This window comes from Cherax quadricarinatus, chromosome 4 (assembly GCF_038502225.1).
Source record: "Cherax quadricarinatus isolate ZL_2023a chromosome 4, ASM3850222v1, whole genome shotgun sequence".
In the NCBI taxonomy this organism is placed as follows: domain Eukaryota; kingdom Metazoa; phylum Arthropoda; class Malacostraca; order Decapoda; family Parastacidae; genus Cherax; species Cherax quadricarinatus.
In genome coordinates this window covers 1,415,202-1,433,573 of record NC_091295.1, presented here as the reverse complement: position 1 = coordinate 1,433,573, position 18,372 = coordinate 1,415,202, and the positions used below count along the sequence as shown (strand labels likewise).

The 18,372-nt window shown below is 43.8% G+C and overlaps 1 protein-coding gene across 4 annotated transcripts in view; it reads right to left on the bottom strand.

Moving 5' to 3' along the window:
- The window catches only part of Pp2A-29B (Protein phosphatase PP2A regulatory subunit A), a 121,686-nt gene extending 103,706 nt beyond the window's left edge, over nucleotides 1–17,980 (bottom strand). For all 4 annotated transcript variants that reach the window (XR_011393139.1, XM_070093953.1, XM_070093960.1 and 1 more), the window contains exons 1-2: nucleotides 17,820–17,980; nucleotides 8,525–8,716 (exon numbers count right to left, since the gene is read on the bottom strand). Coding sequence is in view for 3 of the 4 variants with exons in the window: in XM_070093953.1 (XP_069950054.1) it covers nucleotides 8,525–8,716; nucleotides 17,820–17,903 (276 nt within the window). In the remaining variant the exon portion in view is untranslated. The remainder of the gene's footprint in view (nucleotides 1–8,524; nucleotides 8,717–17,819) is intronic.
- Nucleotides 17,981–18,372: the final 392 nt, after the last annotated feature.

Genomic DNA, 18,372 nt, shown 5'->3' with positions numbered 1-18,372 from the left:
CTTTAATTTATTAATAATTCCAGGAATAAACAGACCCCATAACAAAATTTCAACACAGCTCATAAATTTAAAAGGAAATATTATGGAACTAAAAACCATTAAGAAGCATACATGAAGTAGAGAGAAGTGAATAGAGAAATAAGTACAACTTGTAAGATTTTATCTGTCATCCTACATCTAGCAAGACAAAGAAAAGACCAGTAATACTGCAGACTTCTCTCTGACACTTGTATGACATGGAAACATCTCCCTGATGGCTCTTGTCTACCATCCTATTACCTGTGCTTGCTACAACTTTTAAAATTTACTGTAATATGCCAACTATTTTCCTTCTGGAATAGGGGAAAATACACTGAAGAAAATACAAATATTATGCCTATAACATGACACTGACAAATTTCTGTGCCTGGGGATCCACTTCAGCCACTCACCTCCAACCAATTACAGTATAACTACACAAAAGGCAGATCTCAGAATAATCACAAACTCTACCAATAAATGTAGTACATACTTACTATTGTTCAAGCCAAATGTTCAAAACATTACACTGCACTTGGGCAATTCCAAGAGAAATGGAATAGAACACATGGGCATCACACCAGCAACAAATAACTATTTGACATCACTCATGTTCAACTGAACATCTACAGAAAATCTATGCAAATTATAGGACCAAAGATATGGAATAATTAGTGATGATCTGAAAGATTGCAACAATCTTACTCAATTTAAAACTAAGGAAAAGCAGGCACTGTGTACTTAAATACTGATGTCAGATCACCTACCCAATCTCCTTTCATAAATACCCTCGCCTGTAGTACTGGCTTCCCCATATGATCATTACTGCTCCAATATTCTGTACTGTGCCTGGTTATTTAAATTAGCCATTATCTATAGTTATTAAATTACAGTACTCTATATTATTTTTACATAAGGTAATGTATCTGAGAACACATGATTTGGCTAGACTAACTCATGTCAATGTTCTTACTGACATGTACTATCTTATACAGCGGACCCCCGCATAACGATCACCTCCGAATGCGACCAATTATGTAAGTGTATTTATGTAAGTGCGTTTGTACGTGTATGTTTGGGGGTCTGAAATGGACTAATCTACTTCACAATATTCCTTATGGGAACAAATTTGGTCAGTACTGGCACCTGAACATACTTCTGGAGTGAAAAAATATCGTTAACCGGGGGTCCACTGTACTTTGAATCTAGTCTGTGTGCATGTTAATCTTCATTGTAATTAAAGTTTTAATATCTTTTTAGGACTTGACATGCTGTTGGAGTGTGAACAAGGTAACATTTATGAAGGGATTCAGGGAAACCGGGCAAGCCAGACCCGAGTCCTGGAGATGGGAAGTACAGCGTCTGCACTCTGAAGGAGGAGTGTTAATGTTGCAGTTTTATAACCGTAATGTAGGCATGCCTCTGGCAAGACAGTGATGGAGTGAATGATGATGGAAAGCTTTTCTTTTTCAGGACACCCTGCCTTGGTGGGAAATGGTCGATGTGTTAATAAAAAATTAATAATCTTTGTATAGACAACAGTGCAATCTGTTATGTTCATTTAGTCTTAAGTTTTACCTTGCCCAAATGTTCAGCATAACCAGGTACTTTCCCTGGTACTACTATCACATGTCATCCAATCTTGTAATATTTGTACTGTCTCATGGAAATCAATGTTTGTTTGTTTAGTCTGTTTTAGTTGTAAAACTGATCAAACAAGAGTGAAAAAGCTCAAATGAAGTCATTAATAACGAACTAAGAAAAAAAATTTCAACTGTAAAAATACAATGTACTTGGAATAAAATACAGCATAAAACCTGTGACCGATTTTTCGAGTTTTTTCTGTACCACTGAAGCCCAGCCTGAAGCCAGGCTTTTCTGTTGAAATGAAGGTTCAAACAGGCTGTTGTTGTCAGCCTGCTGAGCCACATAGCAATCACATCCTGGTTGAACCAGAACTTAAAAGTGGTTGTGCTACACTTTCCTCCTGAAGACTTCTACATTTGTTTCAGCAATATTTTTAATATCTTTTACCAGTAAGTTAAGTCTTGGATGACTGGCAGTGTTCTCTTATAGTACCTATGGCACTTCTACATTTCAATGGGCCTATCTTACACTTCCTCCCATATACAGCCTCGCCTCACTTAACGACGGAGTTCCGTTCCTAAGACCACATTGGTAAACAAATTCGTCACTAAGCAAGGACCACACTATAATGAGTTTGTGTCAACTATCTTTGATATTGTCTGAATGTCACCGTTACACCATTTTTAGTATATTTTTAGTATATTTTTCTGTCTCATAAACACGCTAAGATAACAGGGATATCTTGCTACTCCTACTTACACTTTGGTCACACTTCACAGACACGCACATGCATATATATATATACATACATCTAGGTTTTTCTCCTTTTTCTAAATAGCTCTTGTTCTTTTTTATTTCTTCTATTGTCCATGGGGAAGTGGAAAAGAATCTTTCCTCCGTAAGCCATGCGTGTCGTATGAGGCGACTAAAATGCCGGGAGCAATGGGCTAGTAACCCCTTCTCCTGTATACAATTACTAAAAAAGAGAAGAAGAAAAACTTTATAAAACTGGGTTGCTTAAATGTGCGTGGATGTAGTGCGGATGACAAGAAACAGATGATTGCTGATGTTATGAATGAAAAGAAGTTGGATGTCCTGGCCCTAAGCGAAACAAAGCTGAAGGGGGTAGGAGAGTTTCAGTGGGGGGAAATAAATGGGATTAAATCTGGAGTATCTGAGAGAGTTAGAGCAAAGGAAGGGGTAGCAGTAATGTTAAATGATCAGTTATGGAAGGAGAAAAGAGAATATGAATGTGTAAATTCAAGAATTATGTGGATTAAAGTAAAGGTTGGATGCGAGAAGTGGGTCATAATAAGCGTGTATGCACCTGGAGAAGAGAGGAATGCAGAGGAGAGAGAGAGATTTTGGGAGATGTTAAGTGAATGTATAGGAGCCTTTGAACCAAGTGAGAGAGTAATTGTGGTAGGGGACTTGAATGCTAAAGTAGGAGAAACTTTTAGAGAGGGTGTGGTAGGTAAGTTTGGGGTGCCAGGTGTAAATGATAATGGGAGCCCTTTGATTGAACTTTGTATAGAAAGGGGTTTAGTTATAGGTAATACATATTTTAAGAAAAAGAGGATAAATAAGTATACACGATATGATGTAGGGCGAAATGACAGTAGTTTGTTGGATTATGTATTGGTAGATAAAAGACTGTTGAGTAGACTTCAGGATGTACATGTTTATAGAGGGGCCACAGATATATCAGATCACTTTCTAGTTGTAGCTACACTGAGAGTAAAAGGTAGATGGGATACAAGGAGAATAGAAGCATCAGGGAAGAGAGAGGTGAAGGTTTATAAACTAAAAGAGGAGGCAGTTAGGGTAAGATATAAACAGCTATTGGAGGATAGATGGGCTAATGAGAGCATAGGCAATGGGGTCGAAGAGGTATGGGGTAGGTTTAAAAATGTAGTGTTAGAGTGTTCAGCAGAAGTTTGTGGTTACAGGAAAGTGGGTGCAGGAGGGAAGAGGAGCGATTGGTGGAATGATGATGTAAAGAGAGTAGTAAGGGAGAAAAAGTTAGCATATGAGAAGTTTTTACAAAGTAGAAGTGATGCAAGGAGGGAAGAGTATATGGAGAAAAAGAGAGAAGTTAAGAGAGTGGTGAAGCAATGTAAAAAGAGAGCAAATGAGAGAGTGGGTGAGATGTTATCAACAAATTTTGTTGAAAATAAGAAAAAGTTTTGGAGTGAGATTAACAAGTTAAGAAAGCCTAGAGAACAAATGGATTTGTCAGTTAAAAATAGGAGAGGAGAGTTATTAAATGGAGAGTTAGAGGTATTGGGAAGATGGAAGGAATATTTTGAGGAATTGTTAAATGTTGATGAAGATAGGGAAGCTGTGATTTCGTGTATAGGGCAAGGAGGAATAACATCTTGTAGGAGTGAGGAAGAGCCAGTTGTGAGTGTGGGGGAAGTTCGTGAGGCAGTAGGTAAAATGAAAGGGGGTAAGGCAGCCGGGATTGATGGGATAAAGATAGAAATGTTAAAAGCAGGTGGGGATATAGTTTTGGAGTGGTTGGTGCAATTATTTAATAAATGTATGGAAGAAGGTAAGGTACCTAGGGATTGGCAGAGAGCATGCATAGTTCCTTTGTATAAAGGCAAAGGGGATAAAAGAGAGTGCAAAAATTATAGGGGGATAAGTCTGTTGAGTGTACCTGGTAAAGTGTATGGTAGAGTTATAATTGAAAGAATTAAGAGTAAGACGGAGAATAGGATAGCAGATGAACAAGGAGGCTTTAGGAAAGGTAGGGGGTGTGTGGACCAGGTGTTTACAGTGAAACATATAAGTGAACAGTATTTAGATAAGGCTAAAGAGGTCTTTGTGGCATTTATGGATTTGGAAAAGGCGTATGACAGGGTGGATAGGGGGGCAATGTGGCAGATGTTGCAAGTGTATGGTGTAGGAGGTAGGTTACTGAAAGCAGTGAAGAGTTTTTACGAGGATAGTGAGGCTCAAGTTAGAGTATGTAGGAAAGAGGGAAATTTTTTCCCAGTAAAAGTAGGCCTTAGACAAGGATGTGTGATGTCACCGTGGTTGTTTAATATATTTATAGATGGGGTTGTAAGAGAAGTAAATGCGAGGGTCTTGGCAAGAGGCGTGGAGTTAAAAGATAAAGAATCACACACAAAGTGGGAGTTGTCACAGCTGCTCTTTGCTGATGACACTGTGCTCTTGGGAGATTCTGAAGAGAAGTTGCAGAGATTGGTGGATGAATTTGGTAGGGTGTGCAAAAGAAGAAAATTAAAGGTGAATACAGGAAAGAGTAAGGTTATGAGGATAACAAAAAGATTAGGTGATGAAAGATTGAATATCAGATTGGAGGGAGAGAGTATGGAGGAGGTGAACGTATTCAGATATTTGGGAGTGGACGTGTCAGCAGATGGGTCTATGAAAGATGAGGTGAATCATAGAATTGATGAGGGAAAAAGAGTGAGTGGTGCACTTAGGAGTCTGTGGAGACAAAGAACTTTGTCCTTGGAGGCAAAGAGGGGAATGTATGAGAGTATAGTTTTACCAACGCTCTTATATGGGTGTGAAGCGTGGGTGATGAATGTTGCAGCGAGGAGAAGGCTGGAGGCAGTGGAGATGTCATGTCTGAGGGCAATGTGTGGTGTGAATATAATGCAGAGAATTCGTAGTTTGGAAGTTAGGAGGAGGTGCGGGATTACCAAAACTGTTGTCCAGAGGGCTGAGGAAGGGTTGTTGAGGTGGTTCGGACATGTAGAGAGAATGGAGCGAAACAGAATGACTTCAAGAGTGTATCAGTCTGTAGTGGAAGGAAGGCGGGGTAGGGGTCGGCCTAGGAAGGGTTGGAGGGAGGGGGTAAAGGAGGTTTTGTGTGCGAGGGGCTTGGACTTCCAGCAGGCATGCGTGAGCGTGTTTGATAGGAGTGAATGGAGACAAATGGTTTTTAATACTTGACGTGCTGTTGGAGTGTGAGCAAAGTAACATTTATGAAGGGATTCAGGGAAACCGGCAGGCCGGACTTGAGTCCTGGAGATGGGAAGTACAGTGCCTGCACTCTGAAGGAGGGGTGTTAATGTTGCAGTTTAAAAACTGTAGTGTAAAGCACCCTTCTGGCAAGACAGTGATGGAGTGAATGATGGTGAAAGTTTTTCTTTTTCGGGCCACCCTGCCTTGGTGGGAATCGGCCGGTGTGATAATAAAAAAAAAAAATAAAATAAAATTTTAAATGTTTAAACAGTAGTGTACTGTAGATTATAAAGTCACTTAAAAATAACTCAGAGAATCTGTCTCATGTCCCACCATTACTGTACAAGCGAGCGGCCCATGTCCTCTCGCATACTATTTCATTGCTTTTTAACAAGTCACTAGAAGCTAGCACCTTCCCGAAACTACTCAAGACGGCAAGGGTTACACCAATACATAAAGGTGGTGACCCTACAGATTTAAACAACTATAGGCCAATATCAAACTTACCATTGCTATCCAAAATCTTTGAGAAACTCGTGCACAGGAGACTATATTCATTCATAACGTCACAAAACATACTCAACCCCTGCCAATTTGGATTCAGGAAAAATAAAAGCACTAACGATGCAATTATAAAAATGCTAGATCTGCTTTACACAGCATTGGAAAACAAGGAATATCCACTAGGAATATTTATTGACCTAAGAAAAGCTTTTGACACAGTAGACCACGGCATCCTACTCCACAAACTTGACCATTATGGTATAAGAGGCCATGCGCTTGCATATTTCAAATCTTACCTTACTAATAGGTATCAGTATGTCACCATTAAAGACACAGCATCAACAACACAGCCACTTGATACTGGAGTTCCGCAGGGAAGTGTCCTTGGTCCCTTGCTCTTCCTCATATACATCAATGATCTTCCAAACGTATCTCGACACCTGAACCCCATTCTCTTTGCTGACAACACGACTTATGTCATCTCTCACCCTAATCTTGCAACCCTCAACACCATTGTTAATGAGGAGCTGATCAAAATATCGACTTGGATGACAGCCAATAAACTTACGCTTAACGTTGACAAAACCTACTACATTATGTTTGGTAGCAGAGCAGGAGATGCGCAAATTAACATTAAGATCGACAACACTCTAATTACCAGGCATAATGAGGGCAAATTCCTAGGCCTATACCTCGACAACAACCTGAACTTCAGCACCCATATCCAACACACAACCAAAAAAGTATCCAAAACGGTTGGGATCCTCTCCAAGATACGATACTATGTGCCGCAAACTGCCCTTCTCACACTATACCATTCACTTATATATCCATACCTCACCTATGCTATCTGTGCTTGGGGTTCAACTGCAGCAACACACCTAAAGCCAATAATAACCCAACAAAAAGCCGCAGTAAGAATAATCACTAAATCCCATCCCTGGCAACACACCCCCCCACTCTTCATAGATCTAAACTTACTCCCTGTTCAGTACATCCACACTTACTACTGTGCAATCTACATCTACAGGACCTTAAATTCCAATATTAACCTTGACCTAAAACGCTTTCTTGATAGTTCAGACAGAACCCACAGGCACAACACCAGACACAAACATCTCTATGACATTCCCCGTGTCCGACTAAACCTTTACAAAAATTCAATGTATGTCAAAGGCCCTAAAATCTGGAACACCCTACCTGAAAATTCCAAAACTGCAGACACATTCATCACCTTCAAAACTACCATCAGAAAACATCTTATCTCCCTGATACACCCTGTCAACTAATAATACGAATACCACCTGGTGGTTCACACTTACACTCACCCATTTGACCATAAACAGAAATATCAATCTCAATCTCAAAATAATGAATCTTAACTAGTCATAAGTTGGCCTGTGATACTCCAATACTGAAACTACGTATAGTGCCAAAACAAAAGCATTCACATTGCTAAACTCACAACTAGTATTTAGTCACTTAGCCATAATACCAACTTATCTCATAATTTTGTAACATTTTAAACCTAAGATTTAATATAAGTCTGCCCGAAATGCCTAGCCATGCTAGGCGTTCTAGTGGTACACTCTGTAATTATTATTTTACTACTTGTAAACCACACAATAACCAAATTCTGTAAACTCAGCATTGTAATACTTATAGAGAATAAAGTTTGAATTGAATTTGAATTGAATTGTAATAAAATAGAGAAGATAAGCTCTAAAATACATTATTTAGGTATGCACACTAGTCAGAGAGCCCATCCTAAGTCCAAGTCATTGGTAAACGAATACGTCACTAAGTGAGGAGAGGCTGTATATCTTAGTGAACAGGACAACTATATTATTAGTACTATAATATAGGAAAAAACAATCTGTAAGCACCTGGGAAATGGGGGGGCAATGAAGTCTGATCCAAGGACTGGGAGTGCAGATCCAATCCTTTAGCTTAAAAATCTCTCAAACATTATGTTAATAATAATAAAAATTATTCTTATTATTATCATATTCAAGGGGAAGCCCCAACTCCACAGTAGTCATGCAGGATTTAGAGAATGAGAAGCAATAACATTACCTTAAGAACATAAGAAAGAAGGAGCACTGCAACAGGCCTACTGACCCATGCGGAGCAGGGTCAGTAGGCCATTGACACCCCCCCCCAATTAGCCCAATGACCCACCTAGTCTGGTCACCGCCACTCCAGGATGGAGCACGGCACCAGACCCAGCAGCACAAACTAGTTAGGTCCAACTCGCACCCACCCACACCCACTCATGTATTTATCTAACCTATTTTTAAAACTACACAACATTTTAGCCTGAATAACTGTACTCAGGAGTTTGTTCCACTCATCCACGACTCTATTACCAAACCAGTCCTTATTAAAGAAAAGGGAAGATATATAAAACACAATGGCTAATGCAGCCACAAGACACCCCCAAGTGAAGGAGATATACACTAAAGCAACTCACCAGTAGACAGTGTACAAACTCTGGTCCTCCAACCAGTGGAGTGAAGGTGCCCAGCTGCTCAGCCAGGGCCAACAACACTTCATCTTCATCATATATGGTGTCTGTCAGGAAGGGAATGAGCTCACTCCGTGTTCGTTCCACCCCTAGTGCCAGGGCAATTGTTGAAAGCTTCTTGATAGAATTCAACCGCAGCTGTAAATGTATTATAAATTAATATTATTAATTACAGTATTAATATTTTTGCCATACTGACCATCTCCCACCACTAAGTGTTAATGTGTTATACATCATTTTAAACTTTTACAATAATTCTATATATAGTGCATAGTAAATTATGTAGAAGCAAATCTAGGATAACCCAATAATCAACTATGATTTTAATTTAGGATTTAAAAAAAAAATCATTCACTCAGCAGCAGTCTTGCTGGAAATGAACACTACAAATCAAATGACTCTCCAAACCTAAACATCCCCACCCCTCCTTCCCTATAAGTGCACACACTGTACTTACCAATGCCAAGATCCAAGTTCAGGTAACTTTTATAAATGTTACTTTAGCTCATAAGCCAACAGCAAGTCAAGGCATAAAATCCAATTGTCTCCACTCACACCACTAACATATACACACAAGCCTGTTGGATGCTCAGACTCCAAACACTTAAAACTTGTCCCCTCCCTCCATCCACTCCCCGACACAGGTGAAAATGCTGGGTGTGTTTCCTTACACCTGCTGTCCCTGTTCACCCAGCAATAAGTAGATACCTGGGTGTTAGTCAACCGGTGTAGGTCACATCCTGGGGGACAAGACTGAAGGACCCCAATGGAAATAAAAGACAGTACTCAATGATGCACTGACTCTTGGATTATTCTGGGTGGCTAACCCTCTGGGTTAAAAATCCAAACATATCTTGTCTTACCCCTGATTTATACACCCCCAGGTCTCTCAATTATAACTTTTATAATCCCATAATTCTCTGCATTATGTTTATACCACACACTGCTCTCAAATTTGACACCCTCATAGGCTCCATTGGTACCACAATACTCTAGTACATTCCTCTTTCTAGCTCCAGCTGATGAACAAAATTTCATTCCATAGATCCTTCAATACACAGGCCTACCCTTTCCTCCCCCCCCCCTCATGTATTCTATGGTTCATAGATCCATCCGCCAACACGTCCACTCCCAAATACCTAGTGCTCGTCGTTAAAGTATGTCAGCCCCTCTAAAAGCACAACCACGAATAGGTCATCTCTTGAGTGGGTTATCCACCTAGGATAACCCAAGAAAGTCAGTGCAGCATCGAGGTCTGTCTTATTTCCACTGGGGTCCTTCGATGTTATCCCATAGGATGCAACACACCAGCCGGCTAACACCCAGGTACCTACTTATTGCTAGATGAACAGGGACAGCAGGTATAAGGAAACATGCCCAACATTCCTACCCATGTCAGGGATCAAACCATGGACACTCAATATGTGAAGTGAGGGTGTTGCCAAGCCACAGGATACCTTCAACTTTCTAAGAAGAGATTAACACATTCTTCTGAGTTTCCTGTGGTGGAAACCTTGATATTCTTCCTCTTGTCTAGTAGGTCTCTTATCACACAGCCCAAAGGTTCTCACTGGAGAGTAATGGCTGGGGAATTTCCTGGCCAATCATTGAAGAAGAGTATCTCACAGGCATGAAGCCACTGTTTTAAAGTCAGGCAAATGATAACACAGCAATTCTAGGAATGTTATTACAGTTAACATTTGTGGGCATGTTTTTCAAGGCTTCCCTGGCCATGCTTTTGGCACAGGCATATCATCAACACTGTCCTCCAGCAGTACACACAATCAGGTCCCTCACCGAACTTGTACACACACAAATGGTTTCCCCTATTTCCTTCCTTTGATGGCCTACCTTTTGTAATCCAATAATGTGTGTTTGACAAAAATGTCCAACACACTTTACACTCAAGACCACACAGTGCAGGGTAATCATACACAAATTCATCTGCCACACAACCTTAATTAAAGAGCACTTCGGGGAATCCTGTGTTATCTCAATTAGTGTTTTGTCAGGCCAGCATAACTTAGTCTCATTGACAAACCTACCCAAATAGGGTAGGGCAGGGTAGGGTGAATACTGTACATTAACTTCCTTGAATCAGATATCCAATATTACACTGCTTGAACTGCATTATTCTCATCAAATATTCTCTTTCCATGTATACTTTATGCCTGCTCCTTTTATACACTGATTTGCCTGTAATGTATCTATGCCTGGTGTCTAGATTAATTTTATCCTCACAGCTCAGCCTGTGGTTAAACATGGCTGACTGCTCAACCATGCTAATGAACCCTTCCTCTCCCCTTCAACTATCCATCAACTTTTGCAGCTCTTCAGAAACTTTTAAATGAACCATCACTGGCAGACAGCAACTGACAACTCCCACTTTGTAATACAAAATAAGATTATCTTTTAAACCCACATCTCTCCAAAAATTAACTGGATTATAATCATCCCCAATTCTCCTACACAGCCTGACCTGAACCTCACTCTGCATAAGACTTACTTTACTACTTTTAATAACCTACTACCTATGAGGGCCATACATATGCAACATCCACTACTCTGCTTCTCCATGTGCCTATCACGTGCCTTTTCAATTTAAAAATGAGTTGCCTACCTTCATCTAAGTATTATTCACTTAAACGTTTCAATGGAATTGCACATATCCTAACCTTCATAATTCCTCCTTGTTGCTCTCTAATTTTACTTGGTCATAAGAGCAGTTACCAATAGACCCCTGAATATCTTCAAGAAGCCACTGGACAGGCACCTAAAGTCAATACCTGACCAGCTGAGTTGTGGTTCATACGTCAGTTTGCGTGCAACCAGCAGCAACAGCCTGGTTGATCAGACCCTGGCCCACCATGAGGCCTGGTTTCAGACTGGGCCACGGGGACCTTGACTCCCGAAACCCTCTCCAGGTATACTCCAGGTATACCCACAACTCTTTCAATAATAAGGCTACCATGCACTTGACCCAGTACATATACTCAACACACTGTATTTCCTTGTACAGTCAGCTCTTGGGTGAGCTCCTCTATATACACTACATTTTTTAAGTGAAACTAATAAGGTGCATCCCAAATTGAATATTGAGTATAAAAAAACAAAGGCCTCTATAGAATACAGGGGACCCCCCAGTTTTCTTAATTAATCTATTACAGAGAGTGACTAAACCAAAATTTGAGGAATTCCGAATTAATTTTCCCCATAAGAAATAATGAAAATCCAATTAATCAGTTTCAGACACCCAAAAGTATTAAAAAAATGTTTTCTACATGAAATATACATTTACCTACACAGAAAACAATGATACATAAAGAATAAAACAATAATAACATCACACTTACCTTTATCTAAGACATGGTGATGTACGGAAGACAGGAGGGGAGAGGATGGAGGAGTTGACAATTGTTTGGAAGGGGAATCCCCTTCCATAAAGACTTCAGATACCAAGTCCTTATCCTGGTTTACTTCCCTTCTTATTTTTTTAATGCCACTAGGTCCAGCTTGAGAGTCACTGGACCCCTGTTGCTCAAAAAAGTGTTCCAGAGAGGAATGTTTCTGGAGTACATTAGGAATTGTGTTGGGAGACAGACAAGATAGTCCTTCAATATGGCACTAATATCAGCTCTATGGCATATTTATCTAGCACAATTCATCTGACATAATAAACAATATTAACACAGAAACATGATATATACTCTAGAATGAATAAAATATGGCATTAAGAATGTCATACGTGGTGGTGTGTTGTTTGTTGTTGGGTGTACAAGGGCCACTGAAAGATAAACCTTACATAGTGGTGGTGAAGGCGGCAGCAAGACGCAGCAGAGGCGGCGGTGTTAGTCAGTAGCCCTATATACCTCCAACAACAATGGAGGAGTCAGTTTCATGCTGTCCTATTTCTATCAGTTAATCGCTCAACTTACTTGCTACACTGTTAATGCTACACTTTATCGCTGGCTGGTGCAATAGCCTTTATCGACTCCTGCTGCTTTAGTATCATACATATTGCAGAAACACTGAAAAAGGCACATTCTCCCCTCTTTCTCAGCCCTTTACCAAAGGGCTGGCTGGCACTAGGAACTTTCTTTGGGCCTATAGTGGCTTATTTAGCAGTTGCAAGCACTAAAAAGAATGGAATAATACAAAATATATTGTATGAACGCATGGAATCGTCCTCACTGGCTGATAAACAATGGCACACTGGCTGTACATGGAGTGTCGGGGCCGCTCAGGCCGCTTGGACACGTTCCGGATGAATGACTTATACAGAGTTCAGTGACGATCACCGAGCCAATATTTTGACACAAAAACGTTACTTATTCTGAATATTGTGTATTTCGATGATGACGTAATCCGGGGGTCCACAGTATACAGTGGTACCACAAGTTACGAACTTAATTCAATCCAGAAGGCTGTTCGAGTGCCGATACAGAACGCATTTGGTCCCATAAAGAATAATGTAAATTAGATTAGTCCATTTCAGACCCCCAAAAATACACTTATAAAAGCACTTACAAAAATACACTTACATAATTCTTCGAGTTGGGAGCTGTTTGAAACTCGAGGTACCACTGTACAGTGGACCCTTGGGTAAAGGTATCATCGGCAAGCACAAAAATTGGATAACGGCTCGCTTTGGCTTAAAAATATTGGCTCGGCTAACACCAAATAACTCAGTTAAGAGCTTTCATCCCGAACGTGTCTGCGCGGCATGAGCAGGCCCGGCCACTCCATGACTCTGTGTACAGCCAGTGTGCCATTGTTTACAAGCCATTGCGGACGATTCCACGCATACATGCAACACATTTTGTATTATTCCATTTTTTAGTGCTTGTAACTGCTAAATAATCAACCATGGGCTCAAAGAAAGTTTCTGGTGCCAGCACTGATAGAGGAGGAAAGAAACCCAATAAAATTCAAGAAAAAACTCATAGCTACACTCCCTGCATGCCTCCTACACTCCCTGCATGCCTGATACACTCCCTGCATGCCTGCCGCACTCCCTGCATGCCTGCCGCACTCCCTGCATGCCTGCCGCACCCCCTGCATTCCTGCCGCACTCCCTGCATGCCTGCCGCACTCCCTGCATGCCTGCCGCACTCCCTGCATGCCTGCCGCACTCCCTGCATGCCTGCCGCACTCCCTGCATGCCAGCCGCACTCCCTGCATGCCCGCCGCACTCCCTGCATGCCCGCCGCACTCCCTGCATGCCCGCCGCACTCCCTGCATGCCCGCCGCACTCCCTGCATGCCCGCCGCACTCCCTGCATGCCCGCCGCACTCCCTGCATGCCCGCCGCACTCCCTGCATGCCCGCCGCACTCCCTGCATGCCCGCCGCACTCCCTGCATGCCCGCCGCACTCCCTGCATGCCCGCCGCACTCCCTGCATGCCCGCCGCACTCCCTGCATGCCCGCCGCACTCCCTGCATGCCCGCCGCACTCCCTGCATGCCCGCCGCACTCCCTGCATGCCCGCCGCACTCCCTGCATGCCCGCCGCACTCCCTGCATGCCCGCCGCACTCCCTGCATGCCCGCCGCACTCCCTGCATGCCCGCCGCACTCCCTGCATGCCCGCCGCACTCCCTGCATGCCCGCCGCACTCCCTGCATGCCCGCCGCACTCCCTGCATGCCCGCCGCACTCCCTGCATGCCCGCCGCACTCCCTGCATGCCCGCCGCACTCCCTGCATGCCCGCCGCACTCCCTGCATGCCCGCCGCACTCCCTGCATGCCCGCCGCACTCCCTGCATGCCCGCCGCACTCCCTGCATGCCCGCCGCACTCCCTGCATGCCCGCCGCACTCCCTGCATGCCCGCCGCACTCCCTGCATGCCCGCCGCACTCCCTGCATGCCCGCCGCACTCCCTGCATGCCCGCCGCACTCCCTGCATGCCCGCCGCACTCCCTGCATGCCCGCCGCACTCCCTGCATGCCCGCCGCACTCCCTGCATGCCCGCCGCACTCCCTGCATGCCCGCCGCACTCCCTGCATGCCCGCCGCACTCCCTGCATGCCCGCCGCACTCCCTGCATGCCCGCCGCACTCCCTGCATGCCCGCCGCACTCCCTGCATGCCCGCCGCACTCCCTGCATGCCCGCCGCACTCCCTGCATGCCCGCCGCACTCCCTGCATGCCCGCCGCACTCCCTGCATGCCCGCCGCACTCCCTGCATGCCCGCCGCACTCCCTGCATGCCCGCCGCACTCCCTGCATGCCCGCCGCACTCCCTGCATGCCCGCCGCACTCCCTGCATGCCCGCCGCACTCCCTGCATGCCCGCCGCACTCCCTGCATGCCCGCCGCACTCCCTGCATGCCCGCCGCACTCCCTGCATGCCCGCCGCACTCCCTGCATGCCCGCCGCACTCCCTGCATGCCCGCCGCACTCCCTGCATGCCCGCCGCACTCCCTGCATGCCCGCCGCACTCCCTGCATGCCCGCCGCACTCCCTGCATGCCCGCCGCACTCCCTGCATGCCCGCCGCACTCCCTGCATGCCCGCCGCACTCCCTGCATGCCCGCCACACTCCCTGCATGCCTGCCGCACTCCCTGCATGCCTGCCGCACTCCCTGCATGCCTGCCGCACTCCCTGCATGTCCCAGAGTGTTCAAGAAAAACAATGTGCCATCTCATCACTCATCAATAAGTCCACAATAAAGGTAAGTGTCATTTCAGTATTGTTTATTGTGCTTGTATCATTGTTTTCTGTGTAGGGAAATGTATATTTCATGTAAAAAAAAATTATTTTGTTTAATACTTTTGGGTGTCTGGAACGGATTAATTGGATTTCCATTATTTCTTATGAGGAAAATTAATTCAGCTAAAGGGTAAATCGGTTAAAGGATAGCTCTCAGGAACGGATTAAAGGCGTTACCCGAGGGTCCACTGTATTCAGTTTTTGATGCATTTCACCTGCACTTACCAAAAACAAATTAACTATACAGTCGACCTTCATAAATGAGCTTAATGTAATTGTTACACAAATATGGTTTGTTTTTCCCTTATACAAAGGACCTACATATACATGTCCTCTGCCAAACTTATCTTCATTTCTTTCATGCATATACTGAACATATACTCCAAAACTGCATCACCACCTGCTTAAATCCATCTGACGTAGCTGATTTACCTCCTTTCATGCCACCCACTGTCTTGTACACTTCCCTACCTCACTCACTCCTTGCTCTTCCCTACACTTATCAGATTTTATTCCTTCCTGCCCAACAAAAAAAAAAAATCAAAATATTCTCTCAATCTTTTTAATTTTTCAGCTTATTAATCTCTCTCCAAAACTGTTTCTCATTCTCAACAAAATTGGTTTTCCTTTCACAACTGCTCACCAATCAATTTTTCTTCCTTCCATAAATCAAGAAAGATGGAAAAGCATATCAAGAAAGCAAGAAATCAAGACTGCAAGAAAAAGATGAGAAAACAAATCAAAAAAGGAAGATGGAAAAGCAAGTTAAGAAAGTAAAGGAATCAAGCCAAGAAAGCAAGTCAAAGTTGAGAAAGTTAAAGTAAGATAAACTTAAGAAAAGGAAAAGGCAGGAAAAGAGGGAAGGGAAGAAGAAAGGGCAAAGGAAAAAAAATAGGAAAACTTCCTGAGAGAAGTACTCAAAGAAGTCTCAGTAATAACTCGAAACACAGCCTAGTTATTTAATTGCTGTAATTTTTAAGGTTATACTCATGACAAGACTTCTACTGTATCTTACATCCATACTTTAATATATTACAAGGAACACAGTGGAAGCCACTGACTTTTTCGGGTTATTCTGGAGGATAATTTACATGTTACTGTATATGATAATTATACTGATGTGTACCTGTACTTCAAGTTACTAAAACATTCAACAAATTTCACAGGCTAAAATAAATAATTAGACATGTGCAATATTTGAGTATTTTTGTTCGTAGACTTTTCACCATCCAGTGACTTTATTAATACAAGGACATTATGTGAAGTCTGTAGAATTAGACAAAAGATGAGGTAATCAGTCCCTCAGTCTTGAAGATCACCGGGTGATCTTCAACACTACTGGTGATGTTGAAGATCAACGTTGGCGTGATCTTCAGCACGTCCGTCTTCAGCACGCCCGTCTTCAGCACGCCCGTCTTCAGCACGCCCGTCTTCAGCACGCCCGTCTTCAGCACGCCCGTCTTCAGCACGCCCGTCTTCAGCACGCCCGTCTTCAGCACGCCCGTCTTCAGCACGTCCGTCTTCAGCACGTCCGTCTTCAGCACGTCCGTCTTCAGTATGTCCGTCTTCAGCACGTCCGTCTTCAGCACGTCCGTCTTCAGCACGTCCGTCTTCAGCATGTCCGTCTTCAGCATGTCCGTCTTCAGCACGTCCGTCTTCAGCACGTCCGTCTTCAGCATGTCCGTCTTCAGCACGTCCGTCTTCAGCACGTCCGTCTTCAGCACGTCCGTCTTCAGTATGTCCGTCTTCAGCACGTCCGTCTTCAGCACGTCCGTCTTCAGCACGTCCGTCTTCAGCACGTCCGTCTTCAGCATGTCCGTCTTCAGCATGTCCGTCTCCAGCATGTCCGTCTTCAGCATGTCAGTCTTCAGCATGTCCTTATATTAATAAAGTCAGTGGATGATGAGACAGTCTACAATAAAGTTACCAAAAAATTACACACGTGTCTAATAATTCATCTTGTGTTTATTATATACAATTTAAGTACTGTACAAGTTTAAATATTAATAAATAAATGGATTTAATTCTGGATTCATTTTCCCTCAATAACACAATAAATCACACATTTACTTTGATACAAATGACTTGGATGCGGTAAACACGTAGGGAGGAGGGGCAGCTTCAGTTCCTGGGATCAAGAACCCGACGTCACAAAGATAAAAAAAAAACTCCAAGGGCAAAAACCAAATGAAAACATAAAAAATACTGTTATTTTCGACTGAATGTGTGTAAATATAAAGGTGGAGGCGCTAAACCTGAACGGGAGACAGCGGTTGAGAATTGTGAGGCAACGAGGCTTGATCCGAGGACGTGGAGAGTACCTCCAACTCCTTGGATCAAAAGCCCCAAGTCACCGCCCACCAGGGTAAGATAATCGGATGAAAGAAGTGAAATAAAGTAAGTTATGGGCGTGAGTGAGGTGATGGCGGCGGCGGTGGCGGTGTAAGGAGTGAATACAAGTTATTTCTCGGTTAAAACACGAGATGTGGGCGGCAGAATCACCCAGGGTGGGTGGCAGGGTGCCGCCCACACACCCACCTGCACGTCTTCGTTACGTAGCTCATCTATGAGGACAGCTATGGGGTAGAGAGAGTCGTCAGTGGTGGCCTCGCTGGACGCCATCTTGTGTTGTTGTCTCCTGACTGCTGCTGCTGCTGCTGCTGCTGCTGCTGCTGCTGCTGTCACTGCGCACACTACTGCGCACACCACACTGCGCACAACAACAACAACTGAACATAAACATGCGTAAATATAATAAACACATGCTGCTTCTCCAAAAACAACGTTGAAATAAGAATATAAGAAAGAAGGAACACTGGCCCGGTGGCCTGGTGGAGGTGGCCCGGTGGCCTGGTGGCCTGGTGGAGGTGGCCCGGTGGCCTGGTGGCTAAAGCTCCCGCTTCACACACGGAGGGCCCGGGTTCGATTCCCGGCGGGTGGAAACATTTCGACACGTTTCCTTACACCTGTTGTCCTATTCACCAAGCAGCAAATAGGTACCTGGGTGCTAGTCGACTGGTGTGGGTCGCATCCTGGGGTACAAGATTAAGGACCCCAATGGAAATAAGTTAGACAGTCCTCGATGACGCAC